The sequence below is a fragment of the Schistocerca americana genome, chromosome 4 (assembly GCF_021461395.2).
Source record: "Schistocerca americana isolate TAMUIC-IGC-003095 chromosome 4, iqSchAmer2.1, whole genome shotgun sequence".
Lineage (NCBI taxonomy): Eukaryota > Metazoa > Arthropoda > Insecta > Orthoptera > Acrididae > Schistocerca > Schistocerca americana.
This window is the reverse complement of record NC_060122.1, coordinates 361,347,187-361,371,383: the sequence shown is the minus strand read 5'-3', so window position 1 is coordinate 361,371,383 and position 24,197 is coordinate 361,347,187. Positions and strand designations below refer to the sequence as shown.

At 40.8% G+C, this 24,197-nt stretch overlaps 1 protein-coding gene across 2 annotated transcripts in view; it reads left to right on the top strand.

The window, feature by feature from the left end:
* The window catches only part of LOC124613996 (importin-7), a 188,456-nt gene that overhangs the window by 144,423 nt on the left and 19,836 nt on the right, over nt 1–24,197 (top strand). For both annotated transcript variants that reach the window (XM_047142794.1, XM_047142793.1), the window contains exon 21: nt 2,465–2,594. In XM_047142794.1, the coding sequence (XP_046998750.1) occupies nt 2,465–2,594 (130 nt within the window). The remainder of the gene's footprint in view (nt 1–2,464; nt 2,595–24,197) is intronic.

The following is a 24,197-nucleotide window of genomic DNA, read 5'->3' as shown; positions in this document are numbered from 1 at the left end:
AAAACGAAGGACCCTGGCCTTGAGGATGCATAAATTTTATTAGTGTATCATTGTGTTTGTTGATATGTCAGTAATGTTGCAATGTTAAGTTTAAAATGAAAATTGATATTACTTTTTGTTTGCTGCCTGTGTGGGACACTCTCACAAATTTGAGAATTGGAAATAATGTATTTAACAAATGGCTTTGTAAGTAGACGGGTATCACGACAAGGCTTTGGAACTTACCTAACTTACTTTAAGAAACCAAATTACAGGCTTGGGGACCTGGACGAAGAAACCCACCCTGTTGCTGATATTGTACAGCTACTGGTCATGCCCCCTATGGTGATGGGGTTGATGATTCAATGGTTTGTGACAATGACACCATTGACCAATGCAATATAGTGTGATATTACTTGTCAATTTAAAAATAAAAACCACTTTCAACACAAAAAAAAAGGCAACAGGTTGCCGCAACATATCATGTTAGTTCATTCCCCTCCAAGTTTGCCATCATTTTCAGGTAATGTTAGTGCACATTGCAAATCAAACTTGGTTTTCTGAATGCTTGAAAACATGCTCTTTCCAATTGTGGTTAGTTTGAAATCAGTTATGGAAAACACATTTTCTAAAAGCAAATTGAATGTCATCTATTTTTGTAGCTTTTACGAAAATCAAGTTTTAAGTGATTTTGTAGAAATTTAGAAAACAGAACATGAATGAGATTGTGTATTGGAAAACCTTATTGTACTAAGTTGTTGTTGTCCACAGTTTCACATTTATTATACATTTAATCAACAAGATATAAGAAGCCAATGTTAAAGTTTTATTCACAGTGTGATTTTTCTGGCTAGTTTGCTTCAATTTACATAGCATTAATAGCACTTGTTGGAAATTAAACCCACTGTTCAGGGGGTGGGGTTAAAACATGTTGTTTTGGATGAACTTTAATAGAAAACAGTACTTGTAAAAGTAGTGTTAAATATACCCTATTTTCACCTTTTCCTGAAAACTGTCGTCTGTTTGATGAGTTTATAGAGCATTGGAAAGTAGTAAGTCAATGGAATTTTGTATTCCACATCTTTGTGCTACCGACCTATTGCTTTTTAAGTTTCGTGTTCAGCATGCGTTTACCCAATTTGAAAATTTTTATCTTTTTACAAAATCATCAACTTTGTACTTCATTTATTCAGTAGTGGAAATAGGTACGTTAATAATACTTTATAGCTGAGAACTTTTGGATTGTTAGCTTACTATATGCCAAGTTTCACATTCATCTTCACTGTTAGTCCTGAAGATATAAGAAACAAAAGTTTGATATTTTTTCTGGCGACTCTTTTGGCGCTTTAGTATAAAATTTTCTGGCTCAATATGACTTGCGAAATTTTTTCAGTATTATTCTTAAGAGATCAGCTAAATTTGTACATGGAGGTCAAATTTCATTTCTTGCAACAAAATGTTGCCCGAGATATGATGGCTTAGTCACCAGAAATTCGTGTTTGCTCTGTGCAAAGTTGTGCATGGAGTCAAACAAGTGACTATATCTTTACCAGTATTGCTGTGAAGAACTGACATGTGTGAAAATTCACATAAAATTTCATTGAAATCCTTTGTGGTTGAGCAGAAAATTGGTCCCAAATTAGTTGTTTTGACATGGAATATGATCTCGGAAGAAAAGCTTTCAAGCTGCAAATTCTTACGAATACTGAGTCCAACAAGAACACATTTGTACTAAAGATCTAAAGCCACTCAAAGAACCTTTTCAATATTACCAAATACTGGAAAGAGTGGTGACATGAATATACAGCTTTGTGCCAACCAAATTCTAAACCCAGTGAAGAAGATTCCAGAGTTTTATCTTTTCTTTATAGTTGCAAATGGTGAGGAGTCAGTTGTACCTGAACACATGAGTGGGGATATGGGCACATCATGAAGAAATGAGATTATTAATAATATTTTCTAAGTGGCTATGATGCAGACAAGCAGACAAAAAGATGCATTGTTTTGAAGAAGTTTCCAGTCCCTAGATTTACAGGTCACAAAGTACTACCATCTCGTTGTCAAATGTAAACATTAATCTGGAAACACTTTGTGCATCTGTATGTTCTGCAATGCTGCACAGTAATAACAAACATATTGTTTGATATCTCAATGATAGCACAAACACTGTCTGGTACTGCAGTGCGAACTTAAATTTGAAAGAAACAAATAAATTTTAGGAGTGATCTGAGCAATGACAGTGTAGAAGCAGTTGCACATAACCTGGAAAACTTACCATATTACCTTACAATTCTTATTTTGAAAATGTGTGTGTGTGTGTGTGTGTGTGTGTGTGTGTGTGTGTGTGTGTGTTAGAGAGAGAGAGAGAGAGAGAGAGAGAGAGAGAGACTTGTAATCCAGTGGATGATTATTCTACCCGAGACTTTGTTCTATTATGGAATAATCTCTATTTTAATCATATCCAGATTGTTCTTTTTATTTTCAGGATGATGACTCTGATAGTGATGATGAATTTGAAGCAAATGAAGAGACTGCACTTGAAAGCTACACTACCCCACTTGATGAAGAGAACTGTGAAGTAGACGAGTACATTGTTTTTAAGGAAGTAATGCAGAGTAAGTTGTCTTAAATGGTTAATTATATCATTTTATCCTCATAACATGTCTTTTTTTTTTTTTTTTTTTTTTTTTTTTTTTTTTTTTTTTTTTTTTCCTCTTCTCGAATTTCAGTGTTCTTTTATAAAAACAGAATAATTTGAAAGCCTGCTACAACACTTCATTAGAGTCATGTTAGCTTATACTAATAAACAGCACAGGCCTTACGTTTGTATTACCTGCATGTTGTACATACTTTATATTTCTCTGCATAAAAGACCTCATTGTCCTACACGTCTTTGTACTGTGGGAGTATGGTGTGTGATAGCTTCACTACCAGCAAAGGTTTCGAAAGAAAGGTAATTGTTTGTAAACAGGGTAGTTGCATTTACTCTCAGTTGTCCATTTCTCAGACTAAGATTAATGTGAAACTACATACAACACGTCCCACCATCGAAACAACTGCTACAATGAGTTCTTACCAACACTGTTTTCATGTTTCGTGTAAAACTTTTTAAAATTTATGACCCCCTCCGGGATTCGAACCCATTAACTTAGTATCCGTAGTAACACACACTATCCGTTCCGCCACAGAGCGCCTGCTTCCTGTTGCACTTCTGCTGTGTACCACGTAAGAACAATTTTATTGTGCTTTGGGTCATATTTCATGACTGATAATAAAGAATCTAGATATAAGGTACAGACTCATTTACTTGTCCTTGCCCATATCGCTGCTCTAAGTGAGTGGAGCATAAATGCAACAATTTTTGTGGGGTTTCCACTTTCAGCATTTACAAAAATTTTCTATTGGTTCTTAAAAGTTGTAAATGCATTTTCTATCACTAAATAGCTAAACTATTTGCAGAAAAAGTATGTAAAAACCTAGTAACTTCGGATAATGCTCCAGTAAATCATGTATACTTTTCTCTTACTCCTAGTCTGTGACATTACCAAAGCTTCAGCCAACATCAGAGCGTTTTTGATTACATGACCAAATCTTGATATTTAATGATAATAATAAGAGATATTTTGCGAAAATATTGGCCATAAGTGTGATTTGAATGTTGTGGTCAATCCGAATAACACCAATCTGAACCATATTTTTAACATTTGAAAATAGCGCATTATCTTAATGAAGTAGTATATCCATTAGTAGAAAATGGTATAGTTTAATTAAATTACATGTTAGTTGAGATGTCAAGACTTTGTAATTAAGTTTCACCAATCCAGGTTCTTAACATCATATGCACACTGTTACCAGTGGTCCACTACAAAGTGTGAGTTAAATTGTTGTATTAAGGAAGTTTGCAGTAATGACATAATTGAGAAAAGCATCAGTTGTTAATTGAACTGCTGAGCTCAGCAAGTTATGTTTCACTATTGCTGACCACTGCAGGTAAAGATGTATTCTGTCTTTGAGTACTCCACTTTCTCTGTAGACAAGCTTTAACAAGAGGTAGATGGCAATTATTGTGGAAGTGCTTTAGTGCCACTTGACATGTATCAAGCAGTTTTAGTAAGACTTACTCTGTGCGGCCTGTTAATATTAGATGTCAAATTATATCTTTCTCAGCCGTGAGAAAAGCCACACTGCATTAGTGCAGAGTTATTTCTGTCCAACTAGTGTAGACTGATAATAGAGTAATGAGCTCAGACATTGAATAACAATGTTGGTGGAGTATATTCATTGAGAAAATTATCTAGATGGAAGCTTATTAGCGAATGTTTAGTAGACACAAATATCTCTAATTAAGGACACCTTTCTTTTCGGAGTGCAATGTTAGGTTGTTGCTTGATAAAATTTACTCATTTCTTACGGCCAAATGCATCACGGGTTCATCAGTCTTCACTTTTGTCGCTTAAAAATTCAACAGGCCTTCTTAAGAACACTTGAACATTCTTTCACAATAGGGATTCTGTCCATCTTCCCGTAGTTTCATTCTGAAAGTTATCATTGTGGGTGCATGTATATGTATACCTCCAAATGGAATAAATCCCTAACTTTTTTTATGCTGGTTTCCTTGGCTATTCTTCATGAGACACACACATTTGCATCTAAATGCATATTCTACAAGATACTATAGGGTGCAGGATGGAGGATATGTTGTACCACTGCTACCCATACATTTTCTGTTTCACTTGCAAATGGAGTGAGGGGAAAAATGACTATCTGTTTGCTACCATATGAACCCTGATTTCCCTTGTCATCTTCGCAGCCCTAATGGGAGATGTGTATTGGTACAGTAGAATTGTTGGATAGTGAGTCACAATTGCTAGTTCCCTAAATTTTCTCAGTAATGTTTCGTGAAAAGAACATTTTCCCTCGAGGGATTCACATTGGAGTTCACAGAGCCTTTTCATAATACTCACATGTTGATTGAACCTTACCATCAATGTAGCATTCATTTCAGTTGCTTCATTGTTTTCTTTGAATGTGAGCTGGAGGAGATCCCAAACACTCAAGCAGTACTCAAGAAGGGGCCACACAAATGTCGTTTATGAGGAGTCTCTTACAGGTCAGCTACATTTTCCTATAATTCTCCCAATAAACTGTGTCCATTCCCCTTCCTACCACAGGCTTTACATGCTTGTTCCATTTCATGTCTCTTTGCAACATTGCATCTACATATTTGACATTATTGTGTTGCCAATGATACTATATTCAAGCATTACAGGATTTTTTTTTCCTACTCATCTACAGTAACTTACTTTATAATTATAATAATAATAATAATTATTATTATTATTTAGAACATGCTCCCAAGAGAGACCCATCTCACTTTCCTACGAGACACTCCTGATAATAGTTCAGTGTGTATATGCCCTAGGTAAACTTGAACTTCTTTATTCAGGAAAAACCTGGGTATTTTTCATTGTTTTAGTTTTCAGTTAAATTTTTATAATTTTGACTGGTAAGAACTGATACTCTAACAAAGAGTTTTACTTTGGCCCACTGCTGCAGAATAATACTGCAGCAATGAAACATAAACAAGAGAAAGAAAATGAACATAAACTTAAGTTGCAAAGGAAATGCACCATTTCCAACAACAAAACACAGTGCTCATAGAAATGTTTGCCAACACCCAAATGTGTCAAAGGCTTTAGGACGAAGACTATGCAATACTTCATAACAACAAACTTCTTCCGATGACCGTGACGTCACAATGGTTTACATTAGGTTCATTTGAGCAGTTGCCAACGGGCTCTTGCGCATACGCAGTTGAGTCGTGTATGAGCAGTACCTGCTCCCACTTGCGATTACTTGAAGTACGGCTGTTAGCTGTATCAGCAGTAGCAACAAGCAGCCAGACAGTAGTCGGAAAAATTCTTCTGGCAAGACCCAGCTGCCAGATTTGCGCATGCACAGAGCAGTCTGTTGCATTGGAGATGATGGTAATCTCCATGTGACCCCTGTTTCTTCTTCATTTACAACTTTCACATCAAATGAAAACAAAACGGATTTCTGTGGCTGAGAGCTAGAAAGTGAATTAAAATATATTGACATGCTTATAGAAGGCTAAAATATTTTACTAGTTCTAGTTTCCCGATTTTTATCTTACTTCCAGGTTTTTGTCAGTGAAGCCTTGCAGAACACTGAAGTTACTTTTGTCGATTTGCTAAAGAAATTTGGATTTTATTAATCTTTTCCGCAGAGGCAGTCAATTTATTTTAAACGAAGTATTTCATTCCACAGTAGTGCCTAGTGTCAACTGTTTGCTGAATTGCAAGTGTCCATTTTTATCTCTCTGTGTGTGTGGTGCTATTCAATAATAAAGAACCAAACATGAGACAATATAGTACTGGTACTCCAAGAAAATTTTCAGCCTGAAAACCACACTGAAAAGCTTAATATCAGGTCAGGGCCTACGTTTTTGTGAATCTGGACATATGAATGTGCACTTTTAGCCAAATTATGCATTTTAGCCTGGTTTACAAAATTCTGATGCTCTTGGAGTGTCCTCTGATGTTTTGTTCCATTTACGACATAATGTAAGATCTCTTAATGCTGTATAGGTAGGAACATGTGGGCTTCCTACGTCATTGTAGCAGTGCACGTGCAGTAACAGTTTTCTGGCGCTCTCTGACAACTGCTGAAACAAATTCTAACAGGTCGTGGGAAAATATTGCGAATGGTGGTTGATAAATGTTATTTTCAAAGTAAATTTCATTGCGTGAAAGACGAATTATGTTATGTGTGTGAATGCGCGTTGAATTTCTTAAATCACAGAGTGTTTGATTCTCATTGCAGCTTCATTGCAAGCATATGCTGCATGTAAACCTCGGTTAGAAGACTGTTTGTGCCTTTGGAGACGGGGGGGACCACAGAACATACATTCCTGTATTCGACAGCCTGCCCATCTATTCCATCCTCTGCTAGAGTACTGCTGTGCGGTATGGTGTCAGTATCAAATAGGATTAAGAGGAGACGGTGGCAGTCTTGTACTGATATTTTTGTAAATCCATATCTTTGCCATTTTTTGTTCAATCTCATTGAAATTTGGCACACTTATGTATAGAGATCTAATATGTTTTTAAAAAATCAGAATTTTTAATAACAATCTAATGCACTGAGATAATTTTGAATTTTTTTTTTACAATCGTATTGACCAACTAGGATTACGTTAACAACTTCAGTTCCTCTTCTTCCTTTGTTGTTGTTTCCTATTTTTCCAGTATTCCCTCATTTTCTCCCCCATGAAGTATCTTCCTTTCTTCTGTCCATGTTTTTACCGGTTTTTTTTATTTCTTCTGCTTTGAAAGCATTCCGAATTTAGTATTTTGTTTTTAAAACAGTTTCTTTCTGCTATTTCTGATTCTTTGATATTGTTTCTTTCAAGACCTTTTCTTACTTCTGTAATCCATGCGATTGTCGATTTCTTCTTCCAGAAATATAGGAGTATTTGTTTTGTTAGTCTATTTCCATCCATTCGGTAGAGATGTCCAAAAAAGGTTAATCTTCATTTGGTCATTACTTCAGATATTTTCTCTATATTTTTGTAGATCTCCTCATTACTTCTTATTTTCCAACCATCTGCAGTTTTCATTGCACCTATTATTTTTCCAATAATCCTTCTTTCCAGTACCTCTAGTTTGTCCACCTTATAGTTCATCGTTAGGCATTCAGATCCATATAAACATTCTGATCGTACCACTGTGGTGCAGTGTTTTAGTTTTGTTTTTCTAGATATACATTTCTTGTTGTAAATATTTTTGGTCAAACCATATGCTCCTTCCATTTTGTTAATTCTTACATCTATTGCAGATTTTTCTAGTCCATTCTGTTGTATAGTTTCTCCAAGATATTTAAATTTATTTACTCGCTCTATTTTACCTATTTGTGTTTCTATGTATTTTTTATATTTGTCATGAATTTTTTTTTTCGGCTGAAATTTTGAGACCAGTTCTGTTTGCTAATTTTTCCAGAATGTTTATTTGTGTAACTGCTTCTGTTGGGTTTTCTGAAAGTATAGCGAAATCATCCGCAAAAGCCAAGCAGTTTATCTTAATTCCATTTGTTTTCCTTCCAAGAGTTATTGGTTCAATTTTGTGATTTTTTTTAGCTCCGAATTTCAGATCCTTACAATTTTTTCTAGAACACAACTAAACAGTAAAGGTGATAAGCCATCACCTTGTCTAACACCAGTTTTTGTTTCAAAAGGCTGAGATACTTCTCCCATAAATTTGACTTTAGATACTGTACCTGTTACTGTTTCACGAATTATGTTTGCTAGTTTTGATTTAACACCAAATTCTCTAATGACCTTATCTATTGTTTCTCTGTCTTTACAATCAAATGCTTTCTTGAAATCTATAAATGACACTAGTATCGGTTTGCTGGTTAACATTCTATGACGAATTATTGACTTTAAGTTAAAAATTTGTTCTGCACAGGGTCTTCCCTTTCGAAAACCACCCTGATATTCTCCTAGTTGTTTGTCTAAAGTATCTACCACTCTGTTAAGGAGAATTTTTGATAATATTTTGCATGCCACTGGCAGAAGTGACACTCCTCTGTAGTGACTGACATTTTGTTTGTCTCCCTTTTTATGTAGCGGGTGGATTATTACAGTTTTCCATTCAACTGGAATCTTTTCAGTTTTCCAAATGTTCTCAAAAAGCAGCTGTAGATCCTTTGATTTTTGGTTCTGATTACTTCAATAATTCTGTTGTAATGGAGTCTTCACCACTTGCTCTATAGTTTTTGAGTGTTTTGATGGCTTCATGAATTTCTAGCTCTGTTGGTGGGAAATCTTCCTCTATATTTTAGATGTCACTGGAAATTCTAATTTATATGTTGGAACTGGACAGTTTAACAACTTTTCAATAAATTTGCTAAAATTTCACAATTTTCTTTATTATTTAATCCTATTTTGCCATTTTCATCTTTGAAACAAATATTTGGTGCCTGATATCCTTTAAGTGTGTGTTTAAAGGTTTGGTAAAAATTTCTAGAATTATTTTTGGTGAAATTTTCTTCTATTTCAATAAGCTGACGATTTTCAAAGTTCCTTTTGATTTTGCGGATTATTTTTGATGTTTCTTTTCTTTGTTGTCTGAATTGTTAAAGGTCTTCCTCTTTTTTTCTAACATCTCCATTTTTGAGCTCTTTGTACGAGGGCGGTTCAGAAAGTAACCTCCGATTGGTCACAGTGCGGGTTGTGGGGGGAGTAGCGACGCCATCTGTGCGTTCACGCACTCAACAGGTCAGTCGGCATCAAGCCGTGGTCGAGTGACCGTCGTACCTGCGCTAGTTTAGTTTTTGTGGCAGTTTGAAATGTGTGCTGCAATAGAAAACCCCGCCAAATGTGAAGTGCATGCTGTCATAAGGTTTTTTACAGCCAAAGGATATTCTGCAGCAGCTATTCATCGTGAGCTTTGTGCCGTGTACGGACCAAGAGTTATGAGTGAAGGAGTTGTCCGTGAATGGGTACGTTTATTTAAAAGTGGACGAGAAAACGTTCATGATGAAGAGAGGAGTGGTAGACCATCATTGGTGACTGACGAACTCGTTCAGACAGTTGCTGCAAAAGTTCGTGAAAATCGACGTTTCTCAATGTCGGAGTTGTCTACTGGTTTTCCACAGATTTCTAAGACTCTCTTGTACGAGATAGTGACAGCAAGATTGGGTTACCGTAAGTTCTGTGCACGATGGGTGCCCAAAATTCTTACCGACCACCACAAAACTCAAAGAATGGCCTCTGCATTAGACTTTCTGTCACGTTATGAGGACGAAGGAGAGCCATTGTTAAACAGAATCGTGACCGGTGACGAAACCTGGATTAAGTACGTGAACCCTGAGACAAAAGAACAATCAAAGATGTGGGCACATTCAAATTCGCCTACCAAACCAAGAAAAGCTCGCAAGATTTTTCTGCCAGAAAACTGATGGCAACGGTGTTTTGGGATGCCAAAGGGGTGTTGTTGGTTGAATTCATGGAACGTGGTACGACCATTAATCAAGACGTGTACTGTGAAACAATAAAAAAGTTACGACGGGCTATACGGAACAAACGCCGTGGTATGCTGACTTCCGGTATCGTTTTTTTGCACGATAACGCTCGTCCTCACTCTGCTCGCAGAACAACGGCCCTTCTTGAGTCCTTCAAGTGGGACGTTATCAACCATCCACCTTACAGCCCAGACCTGGCGCCAAGTGATTATCACCTCTTCATGCATTTGAAGAAATTGCTCGGGTCACAGCGGTTTGATGACGACGAAGAGCTCAAAGATGCGGTCACAGGCTGGCTCCAGGCACAAGCGGGTGATTTTTATGCAGAAGGAATTTCAAAGCTTGTGAAGAGATACGATAAGTGCCTCAATCGCTATAGAGACTATGTAGAAAAATAGTGCAAAGATGTAGTTGTAAGATGTATATATTAAAATATTTTTATTTAACTTGGTGTATTTTTTTAAATCAACCGGAGGTTACTTTCTGAACGGCCCTCGTATTAGTGCTTCTTCACACTCCTCATTCCACCATGTACCGTATTTACTCGAATCTAAGCCGCACTCGAATCTGAGCCGCACTCGAATCTTAGCCGCACCTGGAAAATGAGACTCGAAATCAAGAGAGAAAAAAATTTCCCGAATCTAAGCCACACCTGAGACTCGAAATTCAAGGGGGAGAGAAAAGTTTTAGGCCGCACCTATAAATCGAAACAAAGTTGGTCAATTGTAATATGAGACACAATTTAGGTCGAATGAATGACGATACAGCTACAGTAGTTTGGTTCGAGTCGTAAGCTTAGCAGTTTACCAGGAGGTAGCCATTGCTATGCGTCAGGCGCTCCGTCTGTATTTATACAGGTACCCTTCCTTTTTCACGTGCTCCGTCTGGTCTGAATAGATTGCTTATTTTTCTTTGATCTGATATGTGCCTTTCTCTTTGTTTTAGGTGTTTACGTCACTCTAAGCTGAAAATGCATTACTGCACTGTGTCATGCATTGTTTGTCGCATTCTGATAATTTGTGTTTACGACCTGTCGCCGCTCGTGGCATGGCTTCCTTTTTGTGCACGCTACCGCCGCCTACAATTAAAAAACAAAAGAGAGGAATAGTCTCATTAGCGAAACAATGGCAAGAGACTGTTATTTGTTGTTACTTGCACTGCTGCTTTCTTTGATAATGATCAACAAGAACCAAATAATAGACTGCGTATGATAGATGTTCTGAACAAGAGTTTGGTGAAAATTTTTCTCCGTTTGAAAATCTTTGCAGACGCCTCTTAAGTACATTACATTCTGCACAGAAATTAGTCAGATTAGATCTAAAAATCTAGTCAATTGCCGTGCTTCATTCCTGACTGTACCACTATTAGGCATAAGAATAATACGAATATAAACATGACATGATATGTATATTCTTCCGCGTTTGCTGTTGTCTCACTCAAGCTTCGTAGTTTATTAGGCAGACAGGATTTAAATGAGATAGCAGCAAACACGAAACAATACATGGCAAAATGTTTATATTCGTATTATTTTTATGGTGAAGAGAATACTGCATGTGATTAACAATACAGAAAAGTTCCTATTAGCAACCATCTCTTCTCACAGGTAGGAAAAAATTCAGAACGTAGAGTTGGCCATATTGACAAACATCCCAAACAGTCTTGCCAGTCGGATTTTCGTAGTACATTGAAATGCTGCTACATTCGAAGATGAAAAATACGGAATTTGTATTTACTTTGTTGGATAATGTATGAAAATGCGGTGGTCGAAACTCGGGGCGGAGAAAAAAAAAGCTCGTCTTCCACCCTTTTTTTAAATTTATTTACTGACGCAGAGGTTTTGGTGCTAGTATTTTTGTGCTTGCAAAGCATGCCTGTGTAGCGCTACATATATTCGACGACAGAACTTGGTTGTGGCGGCACCTACCAACATTTTCCAGAACTTCCGCTTACTTTGCACTCGATTCTAAGCCGCAGGTGTTTTTTTGGATTACAAAAACTGGGAAAAAAGTGCAGCTTAGATTGGAGTAAATACGGTAGTCTTTTTATTCTTGGCTAATGCTAAAGTTTTCTCTACTGCTTGAGTTATTTTCATGTGGAGTTCACGCCAGTCACCTTCTTTACTTGTCTCAATTTCTTCTCTAAATTTTTCTATATTTTCTTTTGTAATATTAGCTGTAGTGGTGTTGTATCTGATCACTTTCTTGGTCACCTTTTTGGGTTTGGATGGGAGAAATTTTATTTTAATCGTAGAGGGAAAATGATCTGAATCGAATTCCCCATTTCTGACTATTTTAACATTCATAATTTCCGTGATGTACCATTTAGATATGGCTACGTGATCCAGTTGAAATTCACCTAGGTTTGGATGTGGATGTCTCCAGGTTTTGGCTTTTCTTGGCAGTTGCTGAAATTTGTGAACATGAGTTTTAACTGGAACATTTTACACATGTTGATCAGTCTTTCATCATTTCTGTTTGTTCTTGAGTGTGCTGGATATTCACCTACTATAGTTCTAAATTTCTTTTCCCTCCCAATTTGCGCATTGAAGTCACCAAGAAGTATTTTAACGTTCTTTTTAGGTATGATAGAAATTTCAGATTCTAAAAGATCTCAGAATTTATTTACTTTCTCCAGATTTCTTCTGTTGTCAGCATTTATAGGTGCATGACAGTTTATGAGGGTGTAACTTTTATTCTTGCACTTCACTGTTAACATGGACATCCTTTCTGAATTAGATCTAAATTCTGTTAAACTATCTACAATTTTTTTGTTTACATAAAATGCTGTTCCAAACATCAGCATGTTTTCCGTTATTCTCACTGCTGGTTTCCCTTTATAAATTCTATAATGTTGTGTGTCATTGCATTATTATTTTAAGGTACACTTTTTCATAATTTTGAGGCAAATTTGGCAAATTTTTTTAATGGTAACATAATCTACACTAATAGGTGTACAATTAAGTGCAGTAACTTTTTGGTAAATTAATGCTGTTATTTTCTGTGATAATTTGATTTCGAACATTTTTTACAAGTAAGCTTTTCAATGTATTATCAACCACAAAACTGTGTATAATATCTTGATTAAAATTTTATTCCACTTAAATATTGCTTCAAAGTAAAATAATAGGTGTGCCAAATTTCATTGCAATCCTTCTGGCAGTTTCTGATATATGTGTTCCTGAAAGCAGAAAACCTTAAGTTGCGGAAAAATCATTTTAAAGTTTGGATGGTATGTGTGTGAAAAAAAAAAGAAAACCTATCATACCTTAGCTAAAATTGCCCATATCCATATTCCATTTCTTCATCATCATCCTTTACAGCTCTTTTAGCTTCTCTGCTCCTTTGCCTAGCAATTTTTTGTTTGTTCTGGACTGAAGTCTCCGCCTTCACGATTCTTTGCTTATCAATGATCTGCAGCATCTGCTCAGTGAAGACTCCAGGTGTAAAGCCCAACTTGCTGAGGATGTGAAGTCTTGCCACATTCCCATCATTAAACACTGCTGCAGCTTCCAAAACAGAAATCTTCACCACCAAATTGGAAACACACAGTCTTTGGACATCTTTTCCAAATAAGAGCATTGAAACTTTCATTTGGGTTGTGTGTTTTCCCATGCAGACATTTTTGTAGCAGTTCTAGTGAAGCAAGTGCTCCAAAAGTTGGTTTAATGGCCATTGAAACCTCATAAGGAAGGTTATTTGTATGGGTTATAAGCTTCCCCACTTTCCGTACTTTTCAAAAATTTGCACCATTCATTAGAACAGAGGCCATGTTGAGGTGTAGTGTCTGTCAACAAGTAATGAAACCAAATGGCCCATACTGCTTTCCAGTGTGGCACTGTAACAAATAAGTCTAGGAATATGGTACCTCTCTGTTCTCAAATTAGTAGTGCATGTTTCATTGTAACGATTCTGTAAAAATATGATTAATTTAATTGTTAAATCAAACAGTGGAAAATCCAAGATGAAAGGTAACAATATTATGAAAAGAAAAATTGCTACTCATCATATAGTGGAGATGCCGAGTCACAGGTAGGCACAACAAAAAGGCTGTCACAATTAAAGCTTTTGGCCAGTAAGGCCTTGGTCATAATTACACATGCGCGCGCACGCGAGACTGCAGTCTCAAGCAATTGAAACCACACTGTGAGAAACAGCAACAGTGCATGATGGGTGGAGGTAAGGAGGAGGCTGGGGCAGGGAGGGGGAGGGATAGTAGGGTAGGGATGGCGGCCAGTGTAGTTCTGCAGGTTAGACAGAGGGGAGGGGAAGTAGCAGAAAAGGAGAGAAGTAAAACGACTGAGTGTGATGGCGAAATGATGGCTGCGTAGTGCTGGAATGGGAACGGGAAAGGGGCTGAACAGGTGAGGACAGTGACTAATGAAGGTTGAGGCCAGGAGGGTTATGGGAACGTAGGATGTATTGCACGGAAAGTTCCCACCTGCGCAATTCAGAAAAGCAAGTGTTAGTAGGAAGGATCCATATGGCACAGGCTGTGAAACAGTCATTGAGATGAGGGGTATCATGTTTAGCAGCGTGTTCAGCTACAGGGTGGTCCACTTGTGTTTTGGCCACAGTTTGTCAGTGGCCGTTCAAGCGGGCAAACAGCTTGTTGGTTGTCATGCCCATATAGAATGCAGCACAGTGGTTGTACCTTAGCTGGAGCACCGTGGTTGTAGCTTAGCTTGTAGATCACATGACTGGTTCACGGGTAGCCCTGCCTTTGATGGGATAGGCGATATTTATGACCAAACTGGAGTAAGTGGTGGTCGGAGGATGTATGGGACGGGTCTTGCATCTACGTCTGTTACAGGGGTATGAGCCATGAGGAGGTGAGGGGTTGAGAGCAGGGGTTGTGTAAGGATAGACAAGTATATTTTGTAGGTTTGGTGGACGGCAGAATATTGTTGTGGGAGGGGTGAGAAGGATAGTGGGCAGGATGTTTCTCATTTCACAGCACAACGAGGATGGTAGTCGATACCCTGGTGGAGAATTCATTTGCTCCAGTCGCGGGTGTTACTGAGTTACAAGGGGAATGCTCCTCTGTGGCCAGATGGTGGGACTTGGGAGGTGTGGGAGACTGGAAAGATAAAGCATGGGGGATTTGTTGTTGTACGAGGTTGGGAAGATAATAAAGGTGTGTGAAGGCTTCAATGCTTTATTTGAGACAGTCTTTTTGTTGTGCCTATCTGCAGCTCATCATCTTTGCTATATGGTGAGTAGCACGTTTACTTTTCATAATGTAATAGTTACATATTTTTGTGTAATATTTGGTTGCATGTCGAACATTGGAAACTTCAGGTTGGAACATTAAACATTAAACCATTGCTACTCACTGTGAAGATGACGCGTCAAGTTGCAGACAGGCAGAATGAAAAGACTGTTAAACATTGCAGCTTTTGGCCAAAGCCTTCTTCAGCAAAGGAAACTCTTTTTCACACAACCAAGCACACCCCCATGCAAACATGACCGCTACCAACAGCAGCTCCGACGACAAAACGAGTGTTACGTAGTAGCAGTCTGGTGTTGGGTGGCGAAGGGATAGCAATGTAAGGGTGGAGGGAGAGAAGAGTGCTGTCCTGATAAGACTGACAGGCACGGCGTTGGGAGGTGCAGTGTGGGGGAAAGAACAGTGGGTGGAAAAGGAGAGGAACAGGGAAGGGGAAAGAATGGTAGAGTATGTAGGCAGAGGGTGGCAAACAATAGGGGCGGGGGACATGAAAATGAAGGAAGTGGTAGGACAGGGAGGCCATAAACTGGTGGGTGGAGCGTGTGTCGACAGTACATTACTGTAGGTTGAGTCTGGAATAATTTTGGGAAAGGAGAATGCGTTGTGAGGGTAACTCCTATCTGCGCAGTTTAGAAATGCTGGCGATGGCGTGGAGGATCCAGATGGCCCAGGTTGAGAAGCAGCTATTGAATTGAGCATGTTACGTTCAGCCACATGTTGTATCACAGGGTGGTCTTCTTTGCTCTTGGTCACAGTTTGTTGGTGGCCATTCATCCTGGTGGACAGCTGTGGTCCATGTTGGTATGACTACCAACCAGCTGTCCACCAGGATGAATGGCCTGTGCCTAGCTGTGGCTAAGAGGAATGTAAACCACCGTGTGGCACAACATGTAGCTGAACATAAAATGCTTGATTTCAATGGCTGCTTCGCACCCTGAGACATCTGAATCCTCCCCACCTCCACCAGCTTTTCTAAAATGAGCAGATGGGCGTTATCCTTAAAACATATTCCGCACTCCTGAAACCATCCTGGCCACAAACTATGGTAACATACTTCTGTTTCCACCCTCTCTGTCCTGTCACCTCCTCACAGTTTGCCACCCCTTACCCTTATTATGGGCTGCTCTCTGCTGGCACACATACTGGTATTTTCCTCTTCTCTGCTCCTCTCTTTTACACTCCTCATTTTTCCTCCTCTCCCTCCCAAACAGCCTTGCAATGGTGTACCTGTCAACCCTGTCCTGTCATCTTTAGTCCCTGTATGCCTCACCAAGCAGCGCCAGCTCCTCATCCCCACCTTGCTACGCCTTCCCCTTCTCGCCCTGCTCTGGGTTGTTATTCATGTGACAGTCACTTTCCAGTTGGAACTGCCGGTGGTAGCAGTCATGTGCGAATGAAGTGTGCTTGCTTTTTGTGTGTGTGTGTGTGTGTGTGTGTGTGTGTGTGTGTGTGTGTGTGTGTGTGTGTGTTTACTTAGAAGAAGGCTTTGGCCAAAAGCTATAATGTGTAAAGGTCTTCTCATTGTGTCTGTCTGCAACGCAATGGTTCATCTTTACAATGACTAGCAATCTGTCTTTTTCCTAGTATTGTTGTTAGTTGCAAATCCTGAGGCATTTATATTTTGTTGACGCTGCTAATACGATGAAAATGTGATTGTGTCTGACAAGGAATAACTAAATACTAAATAAATCAATCAGTGGCTGAGAGAGTTTGTTCTGATATGTGAGGCTCCGTTACTGTTCCATGACATTGTAGACTTTGTCTTCAGTGATCTACGTATTGGTTATCCAGCAGTAGCTTGACGTTTGTTGTATGATGTGTTTTCTGTCAGGTGACTGCATTAATGTCTTAACTCTTGTTTTAGAGTTTTGCAGAGCACTTTTATTGAACTACACTCCTGGAAATTGAAATAAGAACACCGTGAATTCATTGTCCCAGGAAGGGGAAACTTTATTGTCACATTCCTGGGGTCAGATACATCACATGATCACACTGACAGAACCACAGGCACATAGACACAGGCAACAGAGCATGCACAATGTCGGCACTAGTACAGTGTATATCCACCTTTCGCAGCAATGCAGGCTGCTATTCTCCCATGGAGACGATCGTAGAGATGCTGGATGTAGTCCTGTGGAACGGCTTGCCATGCCATTTCCACCTGGCACCTCAGTTGGACCAACGTTCGTGCTGGACGTGCAGACCGCGTGAGACGACGCTTCATCCGGTCCCAAACATGCTCAATGGGGACAGATCCGGAGATCTTGCTGGCCAGGGTAGTTGACTTAAACCTTCTAGAGCACGTTGGGTGGCACGGGATACATGCGGACGTGCATTGTCCTGTTGGAACAGCAAGTTCCCTTGCCGGTCTAGGAATGGTAGAACGATGGGTTCGATGACGGTTTGGATGTACCGTGCACTATTCAGTGTCCCCTCGACGATCACCAGTGGTGTACGGCCAGTGTAGGAGATCGCTCCCCACACCATGATGCCGGGTGTTGGCCCTGTGTGCCTCGGTCGTATGCAGTCCTGATTGTGGCGCTCACCTGCACGGCGCCAAACACGCATACGACCATCATTGGCACCAAGGCAGAAGCGACTCTCATCGCTGAAGACGACACGTCTCCATTCGTCCCTCCATTCACGCCTGTCGCGACACCACTGGAGGCGGGCTGCACGATGTTGGGGCGTGAGCGGAAGACGGCCTAACGGTGTGCGGGGCCGTAGTCCAGCTTCATGGAGACGGTTGCGAATGGTCCTCGCCGATACCCCAGGAGCAACAGTGTCCCTAATTTGCTGGGAAGTGGCGGTGCGGTCCCCTACGGCACTGCGTAGGATCCTACGGTCTTGGCGTGCATCCGTGCGTCGCTGCGGTCCGGTCCCAGGTCGACGGGCACGTGCACCTTCCGCCGACCACTGGCGACGACATCGATGTACTGTGGAGACCTCACGCCCCACGTGTTGAGCAATTCGGCGGTACGTCCACCCGGCCTCCCGCATGCCCACTATACGCCCTCGCTCAAAGTCCGTCAACTGCACATACGGTTCACGTCCACGCTGTTGCGGCATGCTACCAGTGTTAAAGACTGCGATGGAGCTCCGTATGCCACGGCAAACTGGCTGACACTGACGGCGGCGGTGCACAAATGCTGCGCAGCTAGCGCCATTCGACGGCCAACACCGCGGTTCCTGGTGTGTCCGCTGTGCCGTGCGTGTGATCATTGCTTGTACAGCCCTCTCGCAGTGTCCGGAGCAAGTATGGTGGGTCTGACACACCGGTGTCAATGTGTTCTTTTTTCCATTTCCAGGAGTGTACATTATAAACGTTTAGGGCACAGATAAATATGTAAGTTCCTGCAACTTTGATTCAAAGCATTCACAAACGTGTTGTGGTCAGCATTTGCTTGGTGACTGTGGAATTCCTGAGCTGGGGACTTGTAATCGCTGCCAGACCTCTGACACTGTAAACTATGTGCATGCTTCAGTGACCATTGTATTGCACAGTGGAGGAACGTTGTGTGTCATAGGGAGAGGGTATCTCAGCTTGACTACACAGATCAAGACGTGCTACATGCTAATGAGATGCATGGCTATTGAGGTGGAACAGCCATTATCTGGTAACATCTGGGGAACCTGTCACACATCGCCGGCCGCGGTGGTCTAGCGGTTCTAGGCGCTCAGTCCGGAACCGCAGGACTGCTACGGTCGCAGGTTCGAATCCTGCCTCGGGCATGGATGTGTGTGATGCCCTTAGGTTAGTTAGGTTTAATTAGTTCTAAGTTCTGGGCGACTGATGACCTCAGAAGTTAAGTTGCATAAGGCGTATCTAGGCATGCGGGGCTCTAAGTGGAGTTTTATTTCCCCAGTTGCTCATGGGACCGAGATGGAACCTTTAAAATTCTCTTTTTCTCCTTCCAGCAAATGGATGGGCTGCTGCCGTTGGTAGGTACCAACACCCAATTAAACAAGAGGGCTCATGTAGCCAGTCCTCCAGACTCAGGAATATTTCAGAATTCTAGTACCTATAGTAACGGAATGCATACTGCTAGTTAGAAAGTGTTTTTATTAGTAAAAGGAAAGGGGGAAGCTTTGCAAAAAGTCTCACCTTCTACATTTAAAAGGCTTTAGAAATAATTGCAGGTACATTAAAATCTGTTAAGCAATTGCGAAATTGGACTCTGTTGGTTGGAACCTCAAGTTCCCGACAATTGACAAACCTACTGAAAGCCAAAAGCCTCGGGGAATATGCCGTTCAATATGAACTCCACACCATGCTGAAAAACAGCAAAGGTATTGTGAAGTGCAGGGAGCTAGTGGACACCTCCAAAGCAGACCTGAAAGTTGAGTGGGCTCAAGATGGCATTGTGGTCTGATCAAATCTGACTTGTTTGTCCTCACTTTTAAAGAATTCCCATAGCATGTTAAGGTAGGTTTTCTTCGCTTAAATGTATGGTCTTATGTCCCCAACCCAATCCTCTTTAAATGCCAACACTTTGGAGACACCAGTCTAGGATGCAAAAGGAAGACACTTGAGGCAAATGTGGCAAGGCTGTCCATGAAGGAGTCAGATGTTAATCTCCTCCAAAGTGTGTCAGTTGCTTTGGGAATCATTCTCACTGGAGTCGAGAAAGAAGATACAGGAGACCAAAACAATAAAACACATCCCATATAGTGAGGCTAAAAAGATCTATAAGGCTCTGCAGCACCACCCCCCACCCCACCCCACCCCCACACACACACACACACACACACACACACACACACACACACACACACATTAAGAAAACCGATGCTGTTAAACAGACAGTGGTCGCTAGTGTCAGCAGTAATACCTGCATTTGTCAATATACTTGTGATCCTTCAGTTACTTCAAAGCTCATAACTCCTTCCAGAACATCAGCCGAGGCTATAGTAGCCTCCATTGTGTAACTCCTAGTTCCTCCAAAGGTTCAGTCTGGTCCACCATAAAGTGCTGCCCCTATCACCTATGTGGTTGTGGCTCTTAAGCCTCCCCAGGTGGAAACAAATCAGCTGCTGGTGGAGGCAGGAAATAAGCAGCGTCACAGTGTTGATATCACTCCCCGAAACATCTCTCATGATTGGTCTGTGGAGCTTAATGGTGACCTAGGGCACTCAACTCACCTCAAGACTGTGCATCTTCAAAAAGACAGGGTGAAAGTGCAGCCCCCTTCATAAATGGCTCCCATAGTACAGTGGTACATTAATGGGTTCCACACACATGTGGAGGAACAGAAACTCCTAGCACAGAAATGCCTCTGTGCTTGTGCCCATCATGTATTGTGGGACTTGACCCCTACTTGCCCCCGGGGGTCAGGTTTTGGAGGCCTTCATGACCTCTCACAAGTTGTGCATCCTCAACACAGGCACACTCGCTCATTTCCACTCCTTTCTGTGCAGCTATTGAGTGATTTATCAGCCATTAACCTGCCTTTCTGCTCACTAGCCCTTGCACACACTGTTCATTGGAAAGACATTGATACCTTCATTCCAGTGACTGCATTCCCCTACTGAATAGAGTTCTCCCTGAAAAGATGTAGCCATGATGGACGATCAACAGAGTCAACAAGACACTGTTCAGCCAGCTGTGTTCGACTGCTGCAACAGTATCCAGGTTTGGGTGGATCACATCATACAGTTATCCACAGTGTCACTGACGTCTCCATCTCAAAGTCCTCTGGTTGTCTTAAGAGGTGCATCTTGGCGGCTCTGCAACAGTTTTAAGTGCCTCCCAACAGTGGGAAACCTCGCAGCCTTTTGATTAGACTCATCACATCATAGGAGAGAGAACAAGAAAAGTTATGGCAAGCATGCCGGCCGCGGTGGTCTCGCGGTTCTAGACGTGCAGTCCGGAACCGTGCAACTGCTACGGTCGCAGGTTCGAATCCTGCCTCAGGCATGGATGTGTGTGATGTCCTTAGGTTAGTTAGATTTAAGTAGTTCTAAGTTCTAGGGGACTGATGACCACAGCAAGTCCCTTAGTGCTCAGAGCCATTTGAACCATTTTATGGCAAGCATTGTCGGACTCCATCAACCGTTCCACTTGTTCTACAATAGTATGGGAAGCCATCAGGAGGAGTTCTGGTAAAGACAGTTGGTTACCTATTGCAGCATCGTTGAAATGGGTGACTCCAAAGAATGCTCAGAGACATGGCTCAGATGACGGCCGAGCATTTTGCAATGACTACTGCCAATGCTATCCACGATCTGGTGTTCCGCTGCTACTGTGTTATTGTAGAGAGGGGCTAGGTGGACTTAAGGTCCAACAATTCTGAGTCTTATAACTGCCCATTCTCCATGTGGGAGCTGTATTCGGTGCTGTCTGACACTCTTGATATGGTGTCCAGTTGCTACCAAATATGCTACAACTTGCTGCAGCACTTGCAAACGATATCCAAGGAAATCCTCTTACAATGTCTTAATTCGTTATGGCTGACAGGCCAATTCTCCGATTTGTGGTGGATGGCAATTTTATCCCCCCTCCCCTCAACCCAGTAAAGGATTGAATGTGTCATAGTAGTTATCAAAGCATCATCTTAATGAGCTGTTTAGGAAAGATCCTAGAGCACAAGGTTGACCATCATTTGGTTTGGATATTAGAGGACAGGTGGCTCCTTAGACGCTCTCAGTGTGGATTCAGGAGATTCAACAACCTGACCCCGTTACAGGCAAATATTCAGCAGACTTTCCTACATATCAAGCATTGAGTAGGGATAATTTTTTACTTCACTGAGGCATACAACTCTGCTTGAAGGCACAATATTCTCAGTCAGCTACACCATTGGGGTTTTCGTCAACATCTCCCCATGTTCTTTGGGTCCTTCCTCTCAAGACACATTATTCGGTACAAAGTCAGTGATTTGCTATTGGATAGTTTTGTGCAGGAGAATGGTGATCCCCAGATCAGCATTTTAAGCATTACTCTCTTTGCCATAGCTATAGACATTAACAGTATCATGTCCACAGTAACGCTCCTTTTTTGTGGACAATTGTACAGTCTTCTGCTACTCTTCCACCAATATTTCAACAGTGAATTGTCAGCTGGAACTTAAAATGGAGAGGTTGTAGGTTAATTCATCTGACTTGTGTATCGGACACCTACCTCTCTCTCTCTCTCTCTCTCTCTCTCTCTCTCTCTCTCTCTCTCTTTTTTAAGACCCCTAAGTTTCTGGGCCGTATTTTTGTCTCAAAATTGTCATGGTTACACACTTCAAGTACCTGAAGGCAAAGACCCTAAATGTACTGAACATATTGAAGTGTGTTAGCCACAGGTCTTGGGGAACAGAGAGGGCATATCTGCTTCAGAGAGGCCTCCTTATCTGAAGATAACTGATTCTGTATGCAATGAGGACATCGGGCAATAGGTGTTTACAGCCCCCAGTCCATGCGCGGAGGCTGATGAACCCCAGTCCGCCACTTACCATCCAGCGGCAGCTTCTCATTGTGTGTCAGGTGTGTGCATTCCTCGCTACTCCCAATTCACCAGCATACCATACTGTTGTTTGTCCAGCTATGGAACACCTCTTTACCAATTACTCTTGGGCAACAAGGCAGTGTGTGTTAGAGTGGTGTGGAGCAAGGACAGGCTGAAATCTGAGGTTTTAACTGAGTGCCAACCTGATTATCATAGATGACCAGAATAATTTTAGATTTTGTGCAGTGCAGGTGAATCTGCACACCTGCTTCTGTTTTTAGTATATTTTCCAACGTTTTAAATGAGCACCAAAACTATGTAGTTCTACCCATGGATCAGGGAGACTCCATTGGTTCTCTGTCGTTTTCCCGGCTCTTGTCCTCAATTTTCAGTTGCCTCCAGAGTTCACTGTATTAGATGCCAAATTATCCACAATCTCGAGGGCGATGTAGCAGGTAAGATGAACAATGCTTGCAGAATTCCTCATCTGTTCCGACTTCTTGATCAGGGTGTGATTCTTCTGGAATTCTCAGGGTATTACATTTTACCTGGAAAAAAATAGGGGAAATCTCTGGGAATTTCATAAAATCTCAGGGAATTTTGCATTTTTCTCCTTGCACTGAAATTTAATTTTATTGTTTTATAAATCACAAATTTTTAAATACTTAATTTTCTAGAAAAGCTACTTGACTGTGGAATGCTATTTGGAACGTAGAATACAAGGTACTGGCAGAAGAAAAGTTGTGAGGACGGGGCGTGAGTTGTGCTTTGGTAGCTCAGTTGGTAGAGCCCTTGCCCATGAAAGGCAAAGGTCCTGAGTTTTAATCTCTCAGGAAGTTTCATGTAGAAAAGTAGTTTAACAGTTGTAGATTCTGGTACAATAAATATTTTTTCTGTATCTGTAAATTTTATATATATACAAACAAATGGAAATTACTTTGTGGGCGCATACCTCATATTTATGGACCAGAGAGCAGCTGCAGATATGCCGACAGACCTGTCCTCTATATTAAGTAACATTCAAACTTATGTGGTGAGAGTTTAAAGGTTTTGTGATATGTCCAACTTGTTTCCTAAAATTTTAGGCAGATGTTCTTAATGTGTTAGCATAGTGACTGGCTTTCCTAGGTTTTTTGTAAGCGGTCAGCTAGTCACATTCTACTGTGCCTATATTGTAGGTTCTCTGTTGTTTTACTTCTGTATTAGTCCCAGCTTCCAGCACCTTTCAACATCTCTCCATTGCCTTTAAGCATGAGAATAGTGATTGTGTGGGTCAACCCAAGTGAATTGGGAGTGAGTGAATGAGCATCGTTTTATAGGTTTCCTCCTTACTGTGTGATGACAATTGTCATTTCGTGCACATTCATTTCTTTTAATATTTGTAGGATTGCTGATAACCTCACCATTGAGTGCCCATAACGACGCACATGTGCGCTGACATCTGTCTGAGCTGCAGTTGCTCCCACACCCACACACGATCTATAAGGATGTTAATAGCTGCCTTGTTTTATTTTAC